At 40.2% G+C, this 25,198-nt stretch overlaps 1 protein-coding gene across 1 annotated transcript in view; it reads right to left on the reverse strand.

Annotated features, from left to right (window-relative positions):
• Positions 1–25,198, reverse strand: part of ATP2C1 (ATPase secretory pathway Ca2+ transporting 1) — a gene marked incomplete in the record, with an annotated part of 2,099,819 nt that overhangs the window by 1,357,618 nt on the left and 717,003 nt on the right. Inside the window, 1 exon segment of the mRNA XM_044066734.1 lies at positions 9,145–9,253. Within this exon segment, the coding sequence (XP_043922669.1) occupies positions 9,145–9,253 (109 nt within the window).

Here is a 25,198-nt window from a genome sequence, read left to right on the forward strand (position 1 = left end):
TCCAAAGAAGCACAGTCGGGCCCCACATCAGGAGCGCTGGTAAGGCCGGTCCCGAAACGAATCACTGCCTCCTGCCTCCCTGGTTTTGCGGTCTGCCCCTACCTCTAGGGCGACGTCTACCATTTCCTCCTTGGTCTCTGAAGGAGGAGTCACCCTGTGCATCTGTGAAAAACCTCTGGGACTTCTTGAACCACATTTTACCACCTCTCTAACCCTTAGGGTATGGTCTAGAGAGGACAGTAAAACTTACTCCCACGGCAGAGAGTGTTTCTCCCTCTTGTGGGTGAGTGTGTCCTTTACCTTGGGTCCAAACAATGAAGAACCGAAGGGGGCACTGGTAAAGGTAGACTTGAATGGTTCGACAAAACTACACAAACGCATCCAGGAATGGCATCTTAGGGAAATTCCTGAACCCGCTGCTCTACTCGCTCCATCAGCTGCATACGAGATAAGCCTCATGGACGAGTTGACAATAGAGTTCAAGGTGGACAAATGGGCAGACATTTGTCAGGGACTCTCTCAGTATATGTACCTTGTAGAGAATCTCCTAACTCCTTAAGGAGATTTCTCTGAAGCCTCGTGAAGTGTGTAAGGTAGTTCATCGATCTAAGAGTAAATGCCACTGATGAGAAGATACGCTTCCCATATCTGTCCATTGTTCAACACTCCTTATTCGGCGGAAGAACAGAAGTAGTAGTTTTTGCTAGCTCCATCTTAGTGGCCGCCGCCGCCACCACCATGGCATCTATGGGAACACCTTTAGACAAAAATTCCTTTTCCCTGGGTGCAGAAAGAAACTTATTTGGTCTCCTGGGGACTGGCTCCATGGCATCAGGAGTATCCTACACCTTCCGACTAACTAGCTCCATCAGTTCGTTGAAGGGTGGAGGCACCCAAGAGGCTGAAGGTTGAGATCCGAAAGCCTTCAGGTACACTGACTCCTCATCAGAAGGGGTAACAGTGGTCCAGCCACAATTCCGCTTAAGGATTTCCAGGATGTCTACGAAGAAGACATCAGAGGACAACTTAGGGGACCCTTCTGACTCCTCAAGGTCCGTGTCTGAGGTAACAGGCTCATCCTGGGAGTCTACATGCTTCCTCTTGCATGTATTCCTCCGTGGGGGCTCCTCTGAAGGATATTCCGGGGAGGTCTCAGAAGAGTGGGGGCCACCAGCCAGTCGCTCCTGAGGCTGCGGGTCTCTGCTTTCCAGAGAGAGAGAGTAGGAGCTGAGACAGAAGTGGGTGCCCTAGTGGGGAGAGTGTCGGTACCCCCCGTAGGAGCTGATGATCGGGACAGCACACTTGTCATCATCATATCGAATGCCGACCTCTCTGGTTCCGAAAAACTCCTCGGCTCCGAGGAGTCCAAGGATGCCATCAGTTCCAGAGCCATCGGCTCTGAGATAAACGTAGGGTCCAAGCTCACCCTCGCCGACGAGGTGAGAGGAAGGCTCAGAACTGAAGAGGTTTAGTTCCAGGCGTCCCTGTCGGGGCAGACCAGGAAGCTTCGGCTCCTAAAGACACCACGGACAGTACCGAGAGTGTCGGAGTGGAACTCTGCTCCAAAACAACCTCAGGGGGAGCTGGAATAGAGGGTTCTACCAGCGGTACCAAACACTCCAGCTCCGAAAGACCAGCATGGCCCAGAGGAAGAATCACCAAAGGGGGACAGACTCAAGTGGCCCCGGAACCGACTGGGCCGGAGCCAACAACAATTTTGGTAAGGCAGATGACTTCAGAAGTCTCAGCACTACCCCTCTCCACATCTTCTTCCGATAAACTCCTGGAAGGCCTGGAGGACAGAGTAGGAGAACGGGATCTCTGCAGTATGGGTGACTTTAATATAGGGGAGACTGGTAAAGGGTCCATAGACCGGCTGCGTTGAATACTCTCAGTGGTCGGCTCCGAACTACTTGGTGCCGACCCTGTAACCACAGTAGTAAAACTCTCAGTTGGCTCCGAACTCAGTGGGGCCGATGAGACAGTAATTTTGTCAGGCTTAGTAATTTTAAGAGGCGGCTCCGAGACACCAGCCGGCACTGGGGAGGGTCTCTTAGAGGATTTGGACTTTTCCTTTTTAGATCCCGGAGATCTAGCAGAGGAGGAAGAGCTAGCCAGATCTTCCTCAAAAGTAGGCTTTATGAGACCTTTTAGAATGAGCTTATTTTTTTTTCTTTCTTGCAACACCCTAGCACTAAAGGAGTGGCAAAATAAGCAAGTTTCCTGTAAGTGGATGGCCCCAAGACAGTAAACGCAGTTACTGTGGCCATCCATTATGGCCATCTTCTGTGATCATTTTATGCATTTTTTTAAAGCCAGATGACTTATGCTCCTTGCCTTCCTTAGACATCTCACAGAAGATAAACTCACACACACACACACACACACACACACACACACACACACACACACACACACACACACACAAGTGGGAGGACTAGGTCATCTCACTTAAACTGGCCTAGCCCTACAGGAACTGGTAAAGAAACACCACGAGGACTAGGTCCTCTAACTTAAATGGGCCTAGCCCGGGTAGAAAAGAAAGGGAAAACTAGGTCCTCTAACTAAAATGGACCTAGGGGGTACAGAAACAAGTAGAGAGACTCGCACACACAACAGAACAGGAATACAGTTCTAATTTGTGGAAAACACAAAGAACAAGGTCAACAAAACCTCTTTCTGTCTACAACACTAATAACAGGAAAAATCAGCAAGTGGAAAGCTCTGCAAAAAAGTTATTACTTATAGTATTTAAAGAAGCACACACAGCCTAAGCTAAGTGCAAAAGGCGCCTACAACTACTAATATCAAAAGTATGAAAACAGTAATACAGGAGTCATAGATATATATATATATATATATCAACCAAGTGAAAACTGGCACACAGGATACCAAGTACTATAAGGCCAACGGCCAACTGCACTTAAAGAAACTGCACACAAAAGGCGCTCTAATAAATGCTAACTGCAAACACTACACTAACTACAGCTATAAAATGCTATATAACACTATCAAAATGTCAAAATAGAAGATTTATCCAAATATTTGAACAAAATGTGCAAGACTTAGCCACGCCCAAGAAGAAGCACATCCGAACTTGTCAACGCGGCAAATGAGATCTGGGGATTGCATTGGTGCACCATGGGATACCTATCTAGCCACAAGTCAACTACAACACTTCGAGCTTGTAAATAGGCTGAGTTGGTGTTGAGGATCTGCTCCGATCCTATCAGTAAGAATGAAGGCGAATCAGGACCACAGAACATCATAATTTTGTCTTATTACTTAGCTAGAGAATGATAGACCACCATGTTTAATCTACTGCTCTATCTCTGATGGGCTACCATTGCAAAGGCTAATGAAACAGAATCAGTCCTTATTAAACCTGATTAAAGAGGCAAGTACGTTTCTTGGGGCTACTTGCTTTTATACCCCTTTAATAATTGAATCATTGTTTCCCTTTTGAATTTCCCATACATGTTTTTCTCTTGAATGGTTCTGGCACATGACTTGTAACTCCTTCTCACCAATCTCCAAATTAATGTACCTTGTCTACCTCCAGCAAAAACTTACATTTTGCTATCTCTGCACTGTTTTGTGTTGTATGCCAGGGCAATGGAGGAAGCCATGATTTCACTCGTTTGGTTAGAGATGGACTTAGTACACTCAGTATTACCTTAAGGTGAACACTTGTGATAGGTGTAGGCATTTTTTGTTTGTGTCCATAATCAGGGAAGCAGTTCTCAGTCATTAGCCAACAGATTAGGCCTACAGTTTTAAGGTCATTTATTGGGCCGTATCAAAACTATCCTCAACAAGCTAAGGAAACAAACACTTCAAAAAGATGCTGCAAGAGACCAACCTGGCTTTTATCACAAACACTTGGTTAGCTGAGGACATGGCGTTAAACCTTCTGTATCCATATCTTGCTGGTCTTCAAGTTATTCAGTAACTTAGGAGGGATAACACTGATAGGATGTGGCCTTTTGGTTTTAGATCAAACTTTAAGGTTCATCAATTACCTGATTTGAGGGATACTTTAAGCCTACATAGTTAAAGCTCATATACATAATACAAGCAAAGTGCAAAGGGAGGAGTATGATGAAATGAGGGAGTTTGAGAAATAAGGTGAGCAGAAAATAACAACCATACAAACTATTATATTCATAAAGTAGCAGAATGTTTTCAAAGAACCAAGCCAACATAGGAATGGATAAAGGAGATTTTACTAACAGGGATGACTACAAATAGCGGTATAGCAAAGTGGGGGCTAGAATTTATTGCAGAAAATTAGCAAAGAAACCAAGGTATTTTTGGAAAAGATAACTAGAGAGTGAAACGTAACAAGTTTAATCAATCATTCTGGCAGCCAAAACAAGCAATTATTAGAAAAAAAAAGTCAAAATTGAATTAAATATTGCAAAGGAAATAAAAGAACTGGAGGTGGTATTCTAGAAAAGGGAAGGAGCATATGACATAGAAAGTAATGGAATTTGTGGAAACAATGCATGCAGAATGATGCTTTGGAGGAGGAGTGAAATTTAAGAGACATCAGGAACTGAACAATTTGTGCAATGTTAGAGTGAATGATAACTGTTGAAACCAAAACATACATGTATACTGCATGGAAATATCAATGAAAATGTCACTGAGGTTTGATTTTTGTTCTATTAGTGCAATTGTATACCTACGTCATTGTTTAAAATGTGATGACTTAAATATATTAAAAAAGGAAGGATAATCAGATTACCAACGAGTTCACAAACACTTCTGAACATGTCAACATGGCAGGATCAAATTGTGCATTTCTTCTTGTCTGAAACAAGCTGAAGTGCATCACTGCTAGACAAAATGGCACTACAACCAGTAATTCCTGGGGCAATATGGCCCATTCACTGTCATGAGCAAGAGCTGAGCATGTACAGAAATATATTTAATGATGTAATATGACATTCTGCGATATAAACACTTATTTGAGGCAAGACTTTTGAACATGAGTTATGCAAAAAACTTTCAGGACAAAGGAGGTACGTCGTCATTACACTGGTGCATGCATAAAGGGCTCAAGAATGAAGGAGCCATAGGGCTCTCATCTGGGGGGAATGAAGGCCTTTAGAGAAGCCAGGAGGGTAGGGCTCAATGGTTAACATGGGGAACCTGGTCATAAAAAAATATATATTTATAGTACATGATCAAATCTATTGTATACTGCCATCAAATTACCCAGGTTTAGAAAGAAAGGATTAGATTACACTCAAGGTAATTTATTCAAAGTGGCATGCTGAAAGATGGTATTGTCATTTGGCATATGCACTTTTAAACAGTCTCTAAAAAGCTTCTACATTCATATTCTGAGAAGTGCTCATTAAGTTTGGTTTGTACTAGCTCCAACAGGCATAGCCCATCTTAGAGAATGCCTTTTTGTCAACACTACCAAATGGTGGTCTTTTTATGGTTAGAGTATTACCAGTTTTATTCTAAAGTGTAAGTAGGGGTTCTTTATGAGAATTTTGCAGCTGGGGGGGGCATCAATTGAGGAGACCAGAATTTTTCACATTAAGCCCTGTATGCATAGCATACCTCTCAACCTCTTAGGGCAAAAAATCTGGCCAAAGCTTGATATAATGGGGAGACAAAGGCCCCAAAATAGGGACACATTTTAAATACTGCTATTACACTTAGAAAGTTGGTAGAACAACAAGATTTGTACTTGCATGCATTTTCTGAAGGCTATGAAGGCTGAAACTGAAATGTAAGTAATTATTTATCGACTTCAACGCTTAGATCATCCCAGTGGTTTTTAGGAGGAACAGTCCAAAAATAAGAGGCAAAAATCTGTACAGTTGAGAAGTATGATACAGTCATGCTTAAGAGGTGGTATATAATGGGCCTTTGGGATGTACATTCATGTTTCTATCTTCAAAAACCCCCTTCTTCCTATTATTACATGAGGTTGGGGTGTTGTGTTAACTGTTGCCATATCTCTTTATTCAATACCACTCTCCTGCCTTCTTGGACAATCATGCCCGACTCTTGCAGGCATTCTCTCACACAATCCTCACACAATCCATTCACATCTTTGCTGGACATCATCATATCCTCTTACCTTCTTCCTGCCTGTCCCAAATCTTCTTCCCCAGATTGTCCTCTGCTTTTCTGTACATGTGCCCAAACCCCCGTAATCTGCTTTCTTTGACCTTTTCTGTCAGAGAACACATTTTCATGTGCAACATAATCAACTGGCTCTGCTCTCCCATGCAGAATGAACCTACCCAATGAGTCCAGGTCTCCACTAGGCTTTGATCCTAGACACCATGCAAGGACACACTTTCCTTGCCCTACCCCTCCCACTCAGAAAAGGCATGCATGCTAAATCTGATCATCCCATTTTCTCCCGCACATCACTTCCAACAGCTGCCAGAGCCACTAGTTGAACTATGGTCAACTGGGATACAGTGGGAGCTTTCTCACACTACAGCAATATAGTTGGCATGTAAAATAATACAATTCTACGTTGCATCATTATTTGTAACTGACTTATTTGCGTAATGTGACAACTACCACTGTAAATGTACTTGTTCCTCAGTGAACCCAGGCAGTGGATGAAGAGGGCATTATGGCTAGTCCACCAACCTAGTTAACAAATATAGAAATAAGAAGTGCAGGGCACCAAACCTTGGGGTACAATGCATAGTGTTGCAGATGAGGACTGCCTATGTGGTAGTTATGAATATGAATGAAATATGACATTTTTCATATTTACCACAATACAGTAATGGACTTGGAAGCAACAATTTAAGTATGGTCCCATGCAAGCACATCACACAACTAAAAATGAGAGGAAAAAGGAGGTAGGTAAATATGCATACATCCTGGGCTACATACATCTGTCTATTTCAGCAATCCAGAATGTGAGCAATAACTCCATACCTGCTTCAATTTAAGCACAACAGTATGACACTTCATTCAATGTGACAATAAGACCTAGTCAGGGACCATTGATAGTGTGACCTGATAAAGTACAGGGTGATGAAAATGACACCCACAATGTTCAGCTACAGTAAGTGAGGTTGCAGACATTGATGATTATTTCCAGGGGTACTAATACACATATGTATGTGTGTGTGTGTGTGTGTGTGTGTGTGTGTGTGTGTGTGTGTGTGTGTGTGTGTGTGTGTGTGTGTGTGTGTATGTATGTATGTATGTATATATATATATATATATATATATATATATATATATTTTTTTTTACAGATATATACAAATATAGTGTGCGTGTATGTACATTAGTATAGGCTTATTAACATTAATATTCTGAGGATGAGGAAGAAAAGTATCATTTGTAAGCTGACATGAGTTACAACTGAACAGTGTAACAGTATGACACACACATTCCAGAACTTTTCAATGCTTTGTGAAAAGTTATAGAAAATATTATATTTGTTCACATCTACTTTACTAATGCAGTAAGAAAAGTACAGTTTTGTACCTACCATAAATGTAGATGTTCGAAGATCCACATTGCTGCAGTCATGATGTCAGAAGGCCTACCATAACAAAACAGAAAACTCCAAACCCATGCACAAACAATATTTACAACCCAAACCACACAACCACTACAGGAAGGAGGGAGGGTAAATTGACTGCTTACCGGCCGACGCTCTAGCGCAATCTAACCTACGTTTAATGGTGCGCTTATTAAACCTAGCACAAAGCGAACACGACTTCACGTCACGCCGTGGCCAAGGCCCCAAGCAAGAGAGAGTGGTAATCCCTATGAGGTATCTGTTTCCCACAGAAATACAATTATTCACTTTTTCTGACATTTAACTGAGGCAAGAAAAGACAAAATATTCCCCAACGGGTTCAACTTGGTTTTAGGTCTGAAACTCAGAAATCTGAAATTTCAGGGCCTTGAGCGGCACGCACAACGCTGCTTCTGCCCGGACCAAAGACTGAGGATATGGCGTCGGTCATGCGCTTTAGTACCACATGGCAGGCGTCAGATCTGGCGACCATGACCGGCGCCCCAGCTAACACTTTGGTATTCGGGCCGACCGAGGACAGCGGACTACCCACAGGTTATGACTGCAGCAATGTGAGATGAAGAACATCACTATATGTATGATCCCATGCAAGCACATAGCAGTAGTACAAAAAAAAAAGTCAGTAAAGGGAAGGGAGTAAACTGAAAACTGTCAGAGATACAAATGAGTATTTCCAGCAGTTACAAACATAAGCAATAACTTTACAGCTGCATGTGTATTATGAAAACTGTGTGAGCTACATTTGCAAGAATGATGCTACTATATTACAATCAAGAAAAAACTGCCACTAACTTTTAACCTTCAACAGCACCTTTTCACAGATTTCACGTATAGGATATTCTTATTAAAATACATAAACATAATTTACATATTTCTATGAAAATGAGAAAAACTACTGTATAAAGTTGCCCAGTTATGCACAACAGGAATGTTGACAATGAAGAGAATACCTTTGCTGCTGAAAGACTAAAGAGACATAAGAATTTGTTTGTTACACAACTATTTTTCAGTAACTAAAATGAAATATAAAATCAGTATAACCCTCTTACAGTTTTGACATTACAAATACTGTACAGGATGATGTTCCCTGAACAAGACTGTCATTTTATACTCTCTTTATTGCTCTTGTGGTTTAAGAGATGCACGCACTTATTTAAGGCGTAACATCTGAACCTGAACATGACTTTTGCGGGAAAAAAATTCAGGACACTGTAGACATGCAATGTGCTGCATTTAGAGAGGATTGTAATTAGTAAATGCTGCTTAGGGGTCAGAAAATTAATTTCTGACTGGAAAGCCAAGATCTTCCAGATACAATTAGTCTCATACCACGGCAAAAATGGGATTCTGCATATGCAAGGAACATTGACAAGAAGCTGGAAAAAAGTTATTTTTTTCAGCTTATTCACAATCTTGACATTGTGCCAACTGTAAATCTTTTGAGCATTTTTTTTTTTAATGGGGTCCTATTTGTTGCCAAGGAGGTCACTTTCAATGTGAACTTAGTACTGTAACTACTAGTTTCCCCACACATTTTTCTCTATATTTCACATTTACTGAACTTATGTAGCCCACATTAATGCTGCCCTACACATACCTCAAATAGGCGCAGGTCCGCAGGAACTCTGTCTCCAACTGTTAAACATACTGTATCACCTGGAACCAGTTCTCTTGCAAGCAAGTGCTCCATCTTTCCTTCTCGTATACTGAACGAGAAATAACAAAGCAGATTGCATAATTAATGCTTTACAGTCACAAAAGGCAAATAAAACATCTTAAAAGACTTGTTATAAACATTTCAGACATATAACAGACTATTAAAAACAACATTAAGAAAACAGGAGCTCCTTACACAAAGGATAAAACATAGCCCACTCAGTCTGTACAATTATCTTTATATTGAGATCTGAATATTCTCCCTTCCCTTTACTAAAACGTTTATTCCTCTCACAGGCTTTGTTGAATTTGCACACAATGCCTTAGCCTGCAGGCCACTCAGTGAACTAGTCACTCTTACTGTAAAGAAGTACTTTCTTACAATTCCTTTCAGCTTTCATAGCAGAACCGCAGCAGGTTATCTTGTCCTTTAGTACTCTGTAACTGATTCTTTTCTTGTACTACACGTGCCTTCATTTAAGGCAAAATCGGTTACCTTGATTTCTAGCTTTTCAGTGCCCTACCTTAACTTGTCTCATCATGCAGCCTAACTACCTTTGTGGTTCTCCAACAAGATTACTCACTTGTCCAATTCCTGCCTACCAGTTAGCTGCCCCTTACCATCTACTATAAACCTTACTATGTCATGCCTGCAAACGAACTCCATGGCAACATTTTTAAAAAAAGAACGGTGGACAAAGGGACAGTTTATCAGTTGACATATGGAAGCTAAAACAATTACTAGTTTTTATTAGAAAACACAGCTGTCATTATTCATGACAATAAGAACTGAGTGGGGCTAGGAATTTGATAGAAAGGAATAAGTCTCTGCATGTTTAAATGAATCTAGGGTTAGCAGAAGGAACCACAGTGTCATTTAATAAAACTCCTCCTCCACCTCCACTGTGACTAAGTTGTTTACACCAGCAGTTGCACCTCATGCCATGACAAAGCTAGCTTGAAGAACTTACTTGTGATTTCTATTGCTAACTCACAATAGTACCTGGTCCCAACACTGACTCACTGATCCTAGTACTGCATGCACACATTATGACATTCTACTTCTCTTCTTGAGCTCTCATTTCTAAACCTACTAAAAACATGAAAACGGACATTGATACACATAAGTCTGTCAAGCTTCCTTTCTTAAACAGTAACAAGGCATAAAACTGGGATGCTGGGTTAGGCTTAGAAAGGCCTAAGTGGTTATTAGCCTAGTATACACCAATGAACCTAAAACAGTTTGTATTACAACACAATTTGACAGGTGCAGCAGGACTTTGTCCACTCACCTGAGCTACCACCAACTCAAGCAGATGGAACCTCTTTTTAACTTCCCATCCCAAGGATGACAGACTCAGGAGAGGAATGCTCCATTTAGGCTGCACTGCAGTGTCAGCAATCCAGCTACATGGTGTGGGAATAGAACCTCAGACTGAAACTGCTACTTGTCAGACTTTCCCTGGGATTCAGAAAGGCTAACTGTAATGCAACATGGAAATGTTTACTCAGTAGGTTTTGCTCATCACAGTAAGCTTTTCTGATTCAGTGACCACTATCCCATTTTGTTTTTTCCAGGTAGTGGCCGCAGCATGGAGAGCACTTTCAATGATGGCAGCTTCCCCAGTGGGCGCGCTCAACGGCAGCTTTCCCATTGGGCTTGTTCAACGGCAGCTTCCCCAGTGGGCACGCTCAACGATGGCTTCCCCATTAAGTGCTCTCACTAGGAAAGTCAACATGTTAATGCAGCAATCCAGCATGGAATCAATCACTCTGCTGAGTTAATTTTTCATTTTTTTTTTTGAGGAAAAGCGAGTGCTGTTTTTTGACAGCATTCACTTCTATGGGAGTGACATGGCTCGTACTACTAATACAATAAGTATAGCAGAGGCACAAGTGTGTGTGTTTCTGGTTGTTTAGGGGCACAAATGTGGCTGAATGGATGTGTGTGTGTGTGTGTGCCTGAAGGTCTGGTGTATCAAACTAAAGGAGGTAGGTACAGGAGACTGTCTTGTGTGCACATGTGTATGTGTGTGGTGGAGCATGCATTCAGGCACTTGGGTTAGTATTTCTGTGGGTGTGGGGCTTATTTATGGATGCTTGGATGTGTGTGTGCCAGTTTGTGTGGGCTAGGGAATGTATGCTTGCATGATGTGTGGAAGGCAGGGAGGACACTAGTGCTTTCGGGTCTGACATCACAGAATAAGACTCAGAGACATGATAAATTAGCTGCCAATGGGGTTTTTCCATGTGCAGCCTTACCATGTCTCTGGATCATAAATTCTCTGTCGAGTAAAATGACCAATCTACATTGGCCAGTTACTGCAGGCACACAGAATTTGTTTTGGAATTCTGCCCTCTGATATAGAACACTGCTGTAAGGTTTAGTGAAATCAGAAAATCCAGCTGGACTTTGATTAAACTCTGGGTGACCCAGTCAGTTACATGTTAACTTGATAACCACTGTCTCTCACAAATCCACAATGTCTCAAAGTCTTGCATCCTGTTGGATTTTTAATCTTCATTAACTTTTATTACACCAGTGTAAAACTATGACGTACAAATGCCAGCCTTCTCTTCTTGCTTCAACGTCGAGAAATGTACAAAACCATCTACAACAGTTCATAGGTACTTGCTAGGCATGCAATTCAAGAGACCATTAATGAGGCTAGCCAAATTTCCCAATTGCCCCACAGCAGTGTCTGGATAAGTGACTTGTTCAAGGTTACACAGTACACAAATGAAGGCTGAGGGACTCCAATCCAATACCAAAGGAAGTACACCATTAGCACCTCAGTCTTAACACGCGGCACCAACTGCCCTTTTTCAAAGCATCAAGGGATATATGTAAATTACCCTAACAAGTTAAAATTTAATAACAAATGGCAAACAAAAATGCAAAGTGGCACACAAACCTTTATAATACAATCACCCCCAAAACCTAGACTTCAGATATCGACATGTTTTACAGGTATGTCTGGTCAACAACATATCTGAAGTGAAACCTTCCTTCCCCGAAGAATCTACATTATGAAAATAGATATTCTAGTTATCCCACAAGATAGTTTTGCAGACGGCTTTACTAGATCACTGATTGTACTGGAATATGCCACAGGTCACCTGAGGCAGTAATAATGTCTTCCAATTAGTTGATAAAATGCTGATTAAAAGTGGGATTCTCAACTGTTTCACGATGGACTGTAACTGACCAAGAGAAATATTTTTGTTACCTTTCAAGACTTGTCTGTGGGGCAGGTAAAGAATAATAACAATCATATCTGCACCCAAAACACAGGACAAAATGGCAGACAATGACTGCACCCTTTAAATTATATTCAGAGCAAGTGCAAACCAGCACAAAAGGGGAGGGGGTACATACATACCACACTCTTTTGCAAACAGGAAAGTTCAACATAAATCCCCCCTCATTGTTTTCACTCAAAGCTCCTGTAGAATCAGACGATATTATGATGCTCAAAATTTAGTCTGGAGAATGGCTTCAGCCATGCAATGACTATTCTTTTACTGCATCACTCATGCAATGAAAAAAAAATTATTATGTCTAATCAAACTGTAAACACAACTGCTTCTACATTTCAGCATGAAACCCATTAACTTGTATGTACAAAACTCTAAATGTATGTACTCAAGATAGTTATTTTCATGCAAGCAGCAGTGCTACAGCAGGAGGCTAAGCTCTCCCATGCACTCCATATGGAGGGTTCACCCCTTATACACTCCCACTAAGGGAAAGAGCAGTCATCCAGAAAAATTGAAAAATGTTTATTATTCTTTTTCTGGGATGTCTAGACCTTGAAGTTTTAAAAATGAACAAATACACAGAACATAAATACATTGCTGCATCAGGCTGCAACATTTTAAAACACAAAAGTGAACACACTGAACAAAAATTAAAAAAACTGTTCTTGAGAAAGTCAAAGTAAACCAAGCAATAGATGTTCTATAAACCAAAGATCAGGGAGCTAAATGTTATCGTGTATATGTGCCAGTGTGAAACATTTATCCAACGCCAATGAAGACTGGAGACATAGGCATGTTTCTATTATAATGGTACAACCAGCTCAATACTATAACCTAACAAGAATGCCTCAAAAGGTTTACATGGAAAGAAAACAATTCATCATTTAACAATTAACAGAAGCAAAGCAGAAATGTTAGCTAACAGCAGCTGAATAAAATTTTAGGGATCCACAAAAATCAGATTCCAGTAATGTTTACTATATCACATAATATCTTCCAGTGTTTTTAACTAATTTTATTCAACAATATTTTTTTACCATGTTTGTCCCAACTAGGTCAATGGCCAATTTTCAGGGGAGATCTGAGGTGGCATCTATACTGACTCTTCACTGTAACTTGCATCACGGTCATTCACAAATACAATAAAAGGAAAAGAGGCACCAAGGTATAAACAGAAAAATACTGTCACTGCTTTTCGGTTTCTCTCCTTGCCCCCGTTACTCATGAAATCCTGAATTGCACTGGGCACCTGCCACCTTAACCTAAACAAACTAAGGAAAAAATGGTTAGGGATGCAAATCGTTGGCAGTCGTTGTTAATGTGCCAGTATGAGCCTTGTACACAGATACAATGCAAAATGGTTTTGTGCATTTTAAAGATAAATGTAGTAACTGAATACTGAAGGAAATATACCTGGATGGAAGACTGAGTGCATAAAAGTAGCCTCAGCACAAATCTCAGAAATAGCGAATGGAATGAAATGCAAACAAGGTAGCTCCCATAGCTCTAGTATGAGCAGCTTTGACAGATGTTGTATAAATTTAGCATTAAGAGAGGAAATCTCTAATCCATTAATCTCTCTAATCTTTGTGGATGTAGTTACCCAGTTTATTATTTTGTACAGTTTATTACAATTGATCTGGCAAAGGAAGACTTGAAGGCCTCCAGACAAATGGCTTCAAAGCGGGCTGTTGTCTCAGAGCCCGCCTGTGTGCTGTGCCCTCTACCCACCCCTTAGGCCTGAAATGAAATGACTGGACGAGTTAGAAAAGAAATAGAGGTGAGGATAGCCAACTGAGGACTAGCTGGCTGGCTGGGTAATGCTCCAGGGGAGAGAGAGGGGGAGTCTAGGGAGCTCCTTGACCAGATCCCTCTGTGGTCTGAGTGAAAATTGCCCAATAATTCCAGGGAGGTCAGAGTAAAGGCCGTCAAAGTCAGGGTCGCTTCCCATTGCTAGTCCTGCTCCTGACTCCTTATTAGGAGGATGGACAGACGTTGAAGCCCCTACCCACGCGCTCTGCAGCCAGATGCCACAACACCAGCATCTACAGCCCAGCTCATTGGAACTCCCTCGGGGGTGGGTGGGTGAGACAAAATCTCATAGGATCTCTAGAATGTCTGCAAATGAGACATCATCCCGAGGGCGACAGGGAGGACCCCTCATCATCATCAAGATCAGTGTCCGATGTGGGCTTCGTTCCGGGGAGTCCCTGCTTCCTCTTCTGATCTTCTTCTCTTCTCACCTCCTCCGAACAACTCCCTCAGCCTGGGAGGGAGGGAGGAGGGGTAACCTCAGTAACCTCACCCGCCGCCTCTCACAGAGGGAGAGAGGGGAACACCCAAGGCCAGTCAGGAAGGTGCGGTAAACTACCAATTAAAATTCTGCCACAGACCACACTAACCCATGTTTTTGTTGAGCTGCTTTATATCACTGTACTGATAAGGCCCACTGATCGCACAAGGCTGCGGCACTTGATCCACAATTACACTAGAAGAAACATTTATGGCCATGTCTATAATTACATTATGCCATACCCTATTCCCTCCATGCCCCATAATCAATACGTATACTTCTTTTGCAGACATAGCATAAATTCCCTTACTCTGTGACTTACAGTGCCATCAAATTCCTCTTCCAGTTTCCATTTATTTGCATTAAGCTAACAAAGATATATAGCCTAAAAAGAAACACAAAACAACGAAACTGGTCTTTTATGCCATCATTCAGATACATGGTGATAAAAACTAGCAAGCCACTCTCTTGCACTAGTTCGGAAGTGACTTCAAGAGTATGCAAAGTATGCATTTCTCCAACTTTGTTACTAGCATTACAGTATTGTCTGTACCTTTGTTGCACTGCTACAGACTTATTTGACACAGATGAATGTAAACTGTTTTTGATTAATGCAGATAAACATTCAAGCACGGTTGTAATTATGTTCAGAAATAAAAATACCTATGAATCCAAAAAAGTAGAAAGAGGCAATGACTTTGCTAAATATATACCCATTTCATATACCTATATCTGCTACATCTCAAGTGCAAATAATCTATTGTCTGCATGTTGTTGTTGTCTTTCGGCTTTTCCCGGTTAGGGATCGCCACAGCGGAACTCCGGTCCGCTAATGATTGGCAGTAGATTTTCACGGTGCCGAGTTGCCAGCTCGACGCCCAACCTTCAGCGAAGGCACGCCCATTCACGCATGTCAATTGTCTGCATGTAAAAAAGTTAATTAATCTAATATTAAGTGCTGAATGAAATGTACTGATCCTACAGTTCAGAAATATAATTAACATTTTCTTAATCATTTCTTCATATGATTTATTACTTGTCAAAGATGTTTCAGATATTTACTCCTAAAACCATTTTTAATGATGTTGGTAACACACAAAGACAACAAGAAAGGCTTCTTGGCACAAAATCAAAAATAATTTAACTGTATGTTGTGTCTATCACTCGCACAAAAATGAGATCAACATGCTAAACATTTTTTTTCTTTGATGCAAGTCTCCAACTTCCATTCATGCTAACCCAAATCTAATATAATCAAATCTAGGGTCAACATACATCTCAGGATATATTAATAGGCAAACCTCAACTGTAGCAACTTATTTCACTGAAAAGTGTATTTTGGGTGAATGATATGTATTGAACATCTGGTCTTTGCACTACTGTTCCAATATCAAAATAATATACACATGTTCTTGGGCACTAAAATGTTTGCGTTGATGTATTTTACACTCCAAGCAATGTCTCTGCATACTTCTTAATGTATATTTTATCAGACTACAACCTTGATAAATTACAATTAAGTACACCTTAAAGGACAGTTCTACCCACCCAAGCAGTTAACCTCAGCTCAGTTTTTCTTCAAACAGCAATACTTAGACTTACTGTAGTGCCCAGAAACTCATCCGTATTTTTATTTTTCCCTATTTTAAACCACAAAGATTTTACCATCTTTTTCCATTCATATCTCATGATGTTTCTGCCTGCATGACACAAGATCACATTACAATTTTTTTGTAGTTTTTCACATTAGTCATGCCTACAATTTTACAGACCAAGAAATGTGTCTAGTTGAGGTCAAGATTGTAATATAAAAACAGATAATAAAGTAAAACTCTTTTCCAAAGAGTGAGTTTGAGAAATCCTTATATGAAGAACAGTGATCATTATAATGCAACACTACATAAAATTGGTAACTACTGTCATTTTTGGTCAGTGGAGTTTTGTCATTATCTAGACAGTGTGGAAAGTTAAGGTACAGAACACTAAAAAATAGCCCGAATCTGCTTTAGCAATTCTATGAAGTGTTGACTATTAGTAACAGGAACAAACTCATCACAGAAAAGAGTTAGTATGAGCCCAGAAATTACTAAAATAATCACTGAATTTGAGTTTCCATTAAAGTTTAAGCACCACTAATACACATCACAAAGTAAGCTGTTACATGTAGCTTAGCATATGTGTTATGTGTAGCATTTAAAAAATGTTCTTGTAGAAAGATATTCAGATGTTCTAGTGTGAAAAAATAATACATAGTTTTCTAACATTTGCCCCCATCACATTTTTTTCACTGTCTACTACATCCATAGTCAGTGATTCCTCAGCAAGAAGCCTTACTACACAGGATGCCTCCTTACTTTCAGCAACCATTTTCACACAATCAATATCCTAGATACTTACCACAAGTAATTATTTTAGTGCTTTCTTCATAGCCCTTTTAATTCTACACCCAGCACCACTGGCCCAGTCCACCCGCCTCTCTCAAGCTCCTTTTCAGTATTGCACAGCTCTGCAGTTAATCACACCTCTGCTTTTCAAGGCAATATGTAAAAACAACAAGGTTTTAATTTGCAGAGGTGTAGAACTTTTGTCCCTCATTTAGGTCCACTTTCTTACTGCACACAGCCAGTCTCTATGCTGCTGTTGTATTGTTTGCAGCAGAGCCACTTGAAAACAACAGCACTGTACTGCTTATAAAAGTTTTTTTTTTTTTATTTTACATTTTTTGACCGGGATAGTCCAACTGGATGCATGTCCATTTTCAGTGGAGGCCCAGGGAGAAAAGCTCCAAGGGTAAGCAGATACAGCATTACATAATACCAGCATTACATATTACAAACAGACTATTTACAGAGATTACATAAGTAAGCAAGTTAAACAAGTTCCACAGGTTACAGTTAATACTGAGCACAAGTCAGGATTTAATTAAATTACACAGTAAACTGGTTAACAGATTTTTACACATTCTAGAGAGAGTTAGCCAGGCTTGATACCTTGACATAGCCAGTTAAGTGACAAATGTTGTTTGAGTCTAGTTTTAAATTGACCTAAGGTGGAAAGTAAGGTAATAGCAGCTGGAAGAGAGTTCCAGGATCTACTTACAGAGTTTGCAAAGAGAGAATCACCGGCTGTGTTATTAATTTTGCTAGTCTGAATTAGTAGTTTGTTAGAGGATCGAAGCGGTCTCGGATTGTTATAGGGGGTGATAATATTTAAGTGCAGGAGTACTGTCCGGATTATAGAGGATTTTATAGGCCATAATCAGTTGGTTATACTGGATTAGGCTGGGTAGTTCAAGCCAATCAAGCTGATTTAGATTGATGCAATGATGTGTCCTAAAAGGCAGCCCCAGTGGCAAACCTGGCAATGTGGTTGTAGCAAATTGAGAGTTTGTTAAGGATAGTCTTGTTCAAATTTGAGAGTAGTGGGGATGCATACAGAGGGGTTGAAAGAAAGTGAGAGCGAGCTATGGCAATTTTAGCTGGAGGGGTTAGGAAGGCTTTTATTCTGTAAAGTGACCCTAGTTTTTTATTGATGGTTTTGACAGTTTGGTTAACATGTAGGTCAAATTTGAGATTATTGTCTATGATGACACCTAATAGTTTTGTAGATGAGTCAGGGGAGATTATTGTGCCATCATTTGATTTTATGGTAAAGGTGAAAGCGGTAGACCTACGTGTTGGTGAAAATAACAGCATTTTAGTTTTTTTGGGATTTAGGATCAGACGATGTTCAGAAAGCCAGTTTTCTATTGTATTAAAGGTGGTCTGGGTAGCTGACCATAACTCTATTGGAGAGGTGGCTGAGCAAATCAGAGTAGAGTCATTAGCATATTGGATATAGCTGACTTTTGGGATGACAGTATAAAGGTCGTTAATGAAGATGAAGAACAGCAAGGGCCCTAGTATAGAGCCTTGTGGTACTCCGAGGGTGTTGGGTAGAAGGTTAGAAAGTTTGTTCTGCCAGAGGACAGCCTGCTGTCGACCATTCAGGTAGGAGTGAAACCATTGGAGGGCTCCAGTGCGGGGTGTGGATTAAAAGTTGGTGATCAACCATATCGAATGCCTTGGAAAGATCCAAAAAGAGGGCTGAGGATATATAATTATTGTTGCGATTATGGTTTATGGTTTTAGTAAAGGCTAGGAGGGCTAAAGTAGTGCTGTGATGAGGACGGAAGCCATGTTGAGTGTCTGCCATAAGGCGATTTTGGATTAGGTGGTGCATGAGTTGTCTATGAATACATTTTTCCATAATCTTTGCAAGTGGAGAGAGTATAGCTATTGGCCTATAATTGGAGAATTCAGTAGAGCTGCCTCCTTTGTGAAGTGGGATTACATAGGATATTTTCCAGATGGTGGGAATTTTAGCTTCTACTAGGGTTCGATTGATTAGTATTGAGACGGGGTAAGCAAAAGCATCAGCTGATTTTTGTAGGTACTCGGCAGGGAGTTGATCAGCAGAAAGTGTAGTGGGTTTTAATTTTTTGATCAAGGTACGGATAAGTGAAGTGGCGACTGGTTGGAAGCTGAACGCAAGTAGGTTTCTAGGGGTGCTACTTTCAGGACCAGGGAGCTAGGAGGTAGTTGGCTAGCTAGGGCTTGAATTGTCTCAGTAAAGAATTGGTTAAAACTATCAGAAACATCTTCAGGGGTTTTATCAATAGTAGTAGCAGGGATTGGGGTTGAAGTTTGCCCAGGATGTAGTAGATTATTTAAACCTGCCCAAAACTTCTGAGGGTTATTTTGATTTACTGTCTGTAAATTACAGTAGTATTGTTTTTTGTCTTGTAAAATTGATTTTTTGGTTTAGTTCCTGGATTGCCTGTATTTAATGTGATCTTGAGGGTCTTTAGAAGAACACCATAAAGCCCATGCTTTGTTTCTAAGGGTAATTTTGAGTTTAGACTCTATAGAAAGCCATGGTGCAGTTTTTGCCTTGGTTCTCTTTGAACGAACAGGTGCATGCAAATCAAGAATCTCAAGGAATTTGTTGTTAAAGTATGCTACTGCTTCCTCTAAGGGGAGGTGTTTTAGAATAGACCAATTACATGAGTTTAGTTCTTGTTGGAATTTGGCAGGGTCAAAGTTTTTATTGTTTCTAACCTTTCTGAGTAAGGGTTGTTGGGAATTGATGGTTTTGTGCTTAATTACATATATGAGAAGGTGATTGCTTAGGCCATTAAAGAGGGTACCAGAGGTGTACAGTTGGGGGTGATTGTTTATGAGAACCCAGTCAAGTATACTTTCTTTTTGGTTGGGTTTACCTATCCTGGTAGGGGTGGATATGATTCGTGTAAATGCATGCAGGTTAATATGGGTGGTTGGGGATTCTAAGGAACAGGTGCCCCAGTCTATGTTAAAGTCTCCAAGTAGTAGGGTTTCTTGGGGGTAGTGACATGATAACCAGTGCAGGATATCTTCAAATGTACATATATTGTTACCTGGGGGAATGTACATACAGATGATATTAATGTATTTATTTTTATTAAGTTGCAATTTGGTGGCAAGAATCTCAGAGTTATTAATCTGAGGAGGTTGTATTACATCTATGGTGACATTCAACTCAGATTTATAGAGTACAGCTACCCCACCCCCCTTCCTCGAAGCACGATCCAGCCTGTGTATGTTGTATCCAGGTGGTAACACTTCATTGTCTTTAGTGTTAGGTTTTAACCAGGTTTCAGATAAACAGAGAATCTCAGGAAGTGCATGCAATTCATGTACCTTGTTATTAATGCTTCTAATATTGAGATGACAGACTAAGAGAGAGTCAGTTGGCCTATTAATTGTAGGTTTGTAGCTTAGATTACAAGTAGAGGGGGTATGTGTATCTGAAATGAGTGGGCCAGGGTTGGGGTGAATATCACCACCAAGTATTAGGTTGAGTCTATACTTGGTGATGAACTTCAGGAATTTATTTATTAGTTTGTGGTAGTGTTTGGATCTAGAGCTAATGTGCCTGGGGTTGAGATGTTGATAGACTGAACAAGATGTTGGATAGGATCTGGTACTGTAAGTATGGTTGAAGGTGGAAGGATTTACAGCTGGGGTGATAGTATGGCCTTTTGGGACCTGAAATCCCATAAAACTGGTTTTCATACAAGGTAAGGAGGTATGGTGTGAACAAGAGGGGTGTGAACAAGAGGGGTAGTAAAGAGGAGTATATCATTATATGTGATTCAGCTAGTGAGTGAAGGAACTGTTTTACCTGGTGATGCAACACCAGAAGATAGAGTGGTGAGGTAAAGGTACTGGAAGGGGGATGGGAGAATGCCAGATGAAAGCTAATAGGTGCTATTAAATGTAGGTAGTAGAATAGGGTGGAATTATCCCAGATGAAAGCAGATAGGATCTAGAAAGTGGGGGAGTGGCTATAGTACTATAAATTTAGAGGTACTGGGGACGGGAGGGAATTGGGGGCAGGGAGGGGAGCGAAGAGAGCCCGAGCGTGGCAGCTTAACGTAGCAGGGCTATTGCAGTTTACAGTTTCCTAAGGTGTCCTAAAGCTATAAGGCAAGTATTACAGCTCTAATGTAAGAGTCAATTTACTTCAGTTACAGGGGAAGGAGGCAACCACTCAAGTAGAAACAAAGAGCCCTATGGCTGACCAATATGGTGACCTGCTTAATTACAAAGCACTGTAAGTGAAAGCTTAACAAATGCTTTTTGTGTGTAACCTACTCTGTTTAAATGTTGAGAGAAACTGATTGCAGTCCTGTAGACAGTTTTGTAGGGAACTGTAGAGTTCAACTAGGAAAAGAGAAAAGCAGAAATTCTAGGGTAAGCATGAAGGCAACAACAGGCAGTTATTATATAATAATGCATTCAGAAAGGTTTGGTGGGGGGGTAAAGTAGCATACTTCAGAATGAACTAAGATTTATAGCTAAGAAACCTAAGCAAGAGAGCAATGCAGTAAATAAACACTTGCCAGATTTTAAAGATATACCAGAAAAACGAAATCAATTATTCACAATTGTACAACTGGAAAATTGCCAGTAAAAGCACTTCAGGTATAGCTAGCCCAAGTTATTCAAGTCATAAAAGCACTTCTTCAATGTGAGTGTGCAATTTAAACATTAAAAAATGCAGCAAGGAGGAGCTCTGATTATACACTTTCTCTAGGTACAGGTTCAGTTTAAACACAAATATTACCACAGAAATTAAGTCATGTTATGTCAATGTCAGTTATGCTGGAAGAAGTGGCTTTTATTAAAGCTAGATTTTGACCTTATAAATTGTTTCACAACAGCTGTATGATACAACAGTGGGGTTTCACATTTTATTATACACTACTGTTTGATCTAAACAGGTAAACAGCAGAGCACCAGGACAGCATACTACACCCTCCCCCAAGACTACAAACTATTACAAGGACAGTAGAAACATATATTGTACTGTGATTAGAAAAATAAAAACATGGGGAATAATAATGAAGTTTGTTAATGTCAGGTGTAGCACCTATTTGCACATTACTGCATGTGGCATGGCTGATTAAGATGGAGAATCACTCTTTAGCAACACCACAAGAGAAAACATTCATTTCAATCACTGTGTTACTGAGGAAGGGATGTCTCTTGTTGGAAATGAGAAGAAATATATCACTATGGGCACTTCTTTTGCATTTGGTTAATCTATGTTTAAGTGGGAGGGTAAATGGGGATGCTACTTGTACGTTCAAACTGGAAACAAACTGACAGATGAGTCTGCACTATGTTGATAGCTGCATGCTTTTCAGGAACCAATCAGTCCCATACATTATACCCACTCCAACTGAGCTTACTGAGGGAATGGTGTTGGGATCTGAAAGAATTATAGGCAGTTTGATTGTCAAGTGAGCAACCAGTCATGTATACCACAAGCACTTTACCTGCAGCTACTTTGGGGAGGACTCTCTCAAGATTTGTTGTTTGAAAGCTGAAATACAGTACTAAGCAATATTTATTTCAAGTGTCATATTTACCAGTCTGTGGCTGGTATTCTGCTAGTGGTGATGAGGACTTGTAGGACGTGCACTGCCCAAGTCAAACTGTAATCTATTACACTTGTGATCAAACCACACCGACAGTGGGAAAATGCTGACATACCCACACACAGTCATCCATTACTGCTTAATTATATGAATTGTTACAGCTGGACATTTGATTTCTCTTCCTGGTAAAGGTTGTCAGCATGATAGCGGAGCATGGAAAAACTATGAACTACATGTTTTATTAGATGTTTATAAACCCCAGTTACACTTTTTTCATTGTAGTTTTAAGAGGTAATGTCATACCATAGGGAAAAAAACTCAGCATGAACAAACTATGAACTAAATGTTTTATAGATAACTTCCAAACAGGAAATGGTGATCCCACTGCAGTAGTATTAGGTAATGTCATGTCAGATTTTTTTTTCTGCTTTTTTGAAGGCATTTGCAATTTGATACCATGCACCACTGACTATAAAGGATTAATCATATTTGTGAAATATGGATTTACAAGAAAGTGGCTGAGAAAATTTTTGTTGACTATTAAAACTGTGTGGGGACTGACAGGCATAAACCCCACTTCATGTCATTGATGTCTGAGAGGACACTGAAATGGAAAAAAAGAGACATTAACAATAAGTAAAACAATTTTTGTTCTTATCAGTATTTGTATAAAGCATTTCATGCATTCCCTGACTTAAAATGCAGGTTATATAGTAAAGCACTTTCAGTGATTGTTGTATGCGATAAGGGTACTAAGGTAAACACGTACTTTCTTTTTTTCTTATTCTTCACAAATGTAGGCATTACAATGTAAAAAGAGAGGAAAGACTAGGCAAAAGTTAGAGTGGGGGATGGGTTTTTAAAAGTGCACTGATAACATATGTAGAGTTGAAATGTTTTTAGTTTTGCATAGGTGAATGTCTGGATCAATGCCCTTGGCTAAATCTAATGAGAAGTTTTGGGTTTTTTTTTTGTTTGTTTAAGGGAGTGATTTTTTTTTAAATGAGACACCACACTGTTACAAATAGCTTTTCTTTAATAAATAAATGTTCGATGTTAGCTGAGAAGAACATTCTGAAATTATGTTTTGAACAGCTCAGATGGTGTAGAGGTATGTTGCTGCGATTGTAGTGCACAGGGGTCCTTGGTTCATGACTTGGAAGTGATGACTTTTTTACCATTGGGTGCTGATTTGGCTATGCTTATAAGGGCCTCAGAGCCAATAGCCTAGTAACATCCTATGATCCTATGAAAACAAGCTGACTAAAAGTGAAGGCAATAAATGGAGAGGTCTGGACATTGTTAACTAGGAGAACTGCAAAATCAAAAGGTACAAGGACAAGAACCTCAGTAAAAATAAGGTTTGAAATTACTGGAAGTGAATAAGATATAGCAAATTTTCTGGTAATTAAATACTTAGTTTTATTTAAAGATAGCCAGTGCAATTTTTCTTAAGGCTAAAAGTTAATGTTTTCAGAAGGCACAAAAATTGTTTTACACATTTGGAAGAGGAAATAAGATAAGACAAGAACAGAAAGCAATTAGTGTTAGTAGGAGCACAGGGGTAGCATGGATAACCATAATTTTAGTTTACTTAATGCCTGTGGCTGCAGCTGTCAATTTAGGACAATTGTTCCTATAAGGAGGATTACCTTTCATTATAGCTGCCCTTGCGGGCCATTTTAAGCCTAACCAGTTTCTCTTCTTGCAGTCAAAATAACCTATCCAATTTGGTTACAGACTGGCCTTACCCATCGCATGGTCAACAATTGTATACTTCCCATAATAAGAATAATTGGGATTATACCAAAGATAATTTGGGGGAGGGGGGCCCATGCATGGTATAAAGCACTATGAGTTGCCTCTGTCCAATGGTAGTACATGGGCAGTCCTGGGGGAAATTTCTGTTTCCCATCCATAAATCTAGGATGAGCTTGAAAATGGACAGAGATGAACATTGTTTTATGTGGATGGGCAGTCTGTTCCACAACAGCAGTATTCTCTGTGAAATATACATTTCCCTCCAAACCGTTCTGTTGATGATGCAGAAGAGGTTTAGATCCCTAGGCAGAGTATTTATGATGCTATCTGATTTGCTGATGTGCAGTAAATCCATCGGTAATGGCTTGGAGAATGCCTTGTATTTTAGACACAGGTCACACCTCTTAGCAGTCTGTAGGATACTGACTACAGTGACAGAGCTCTGAGTTGGTCTATGTAGGGCATGTTCTTCAGGCCTTGTACACTTTTAGCAAGGTATCTCAGTAGGAGTTCCAGCTGTATGTGTCTGGACAGATGTATGCCAAAGAGAGCATTATATTCAATGACTGGCCCAATAAGGACCGAGTAAATGGGACAATGACATCTCTGTATCTAGATACAATCCCTTTGTATATAAGCTGTGCAATACAGAAGGACTTTCTTACAATAGACATTTTGGTCAAAAGTTAAGTCACTGTCCTCAAATTCCCAAAT

The sequence above is a fragment of the Protopterus annectens genome, chromosome 3.part1 (assembly GCF_019279795.1).
Source record: "Protopterus annectens isolate FY-2018-M chromosome 3.part1, PAN1.0, whole genome shotgun sequence".
Taxonomy (NCBI): Eukaryota; Metazoa; Chordata; order Ceratodontiformes; family Protopteridae; genus Protopterus; species Protopterus annectens.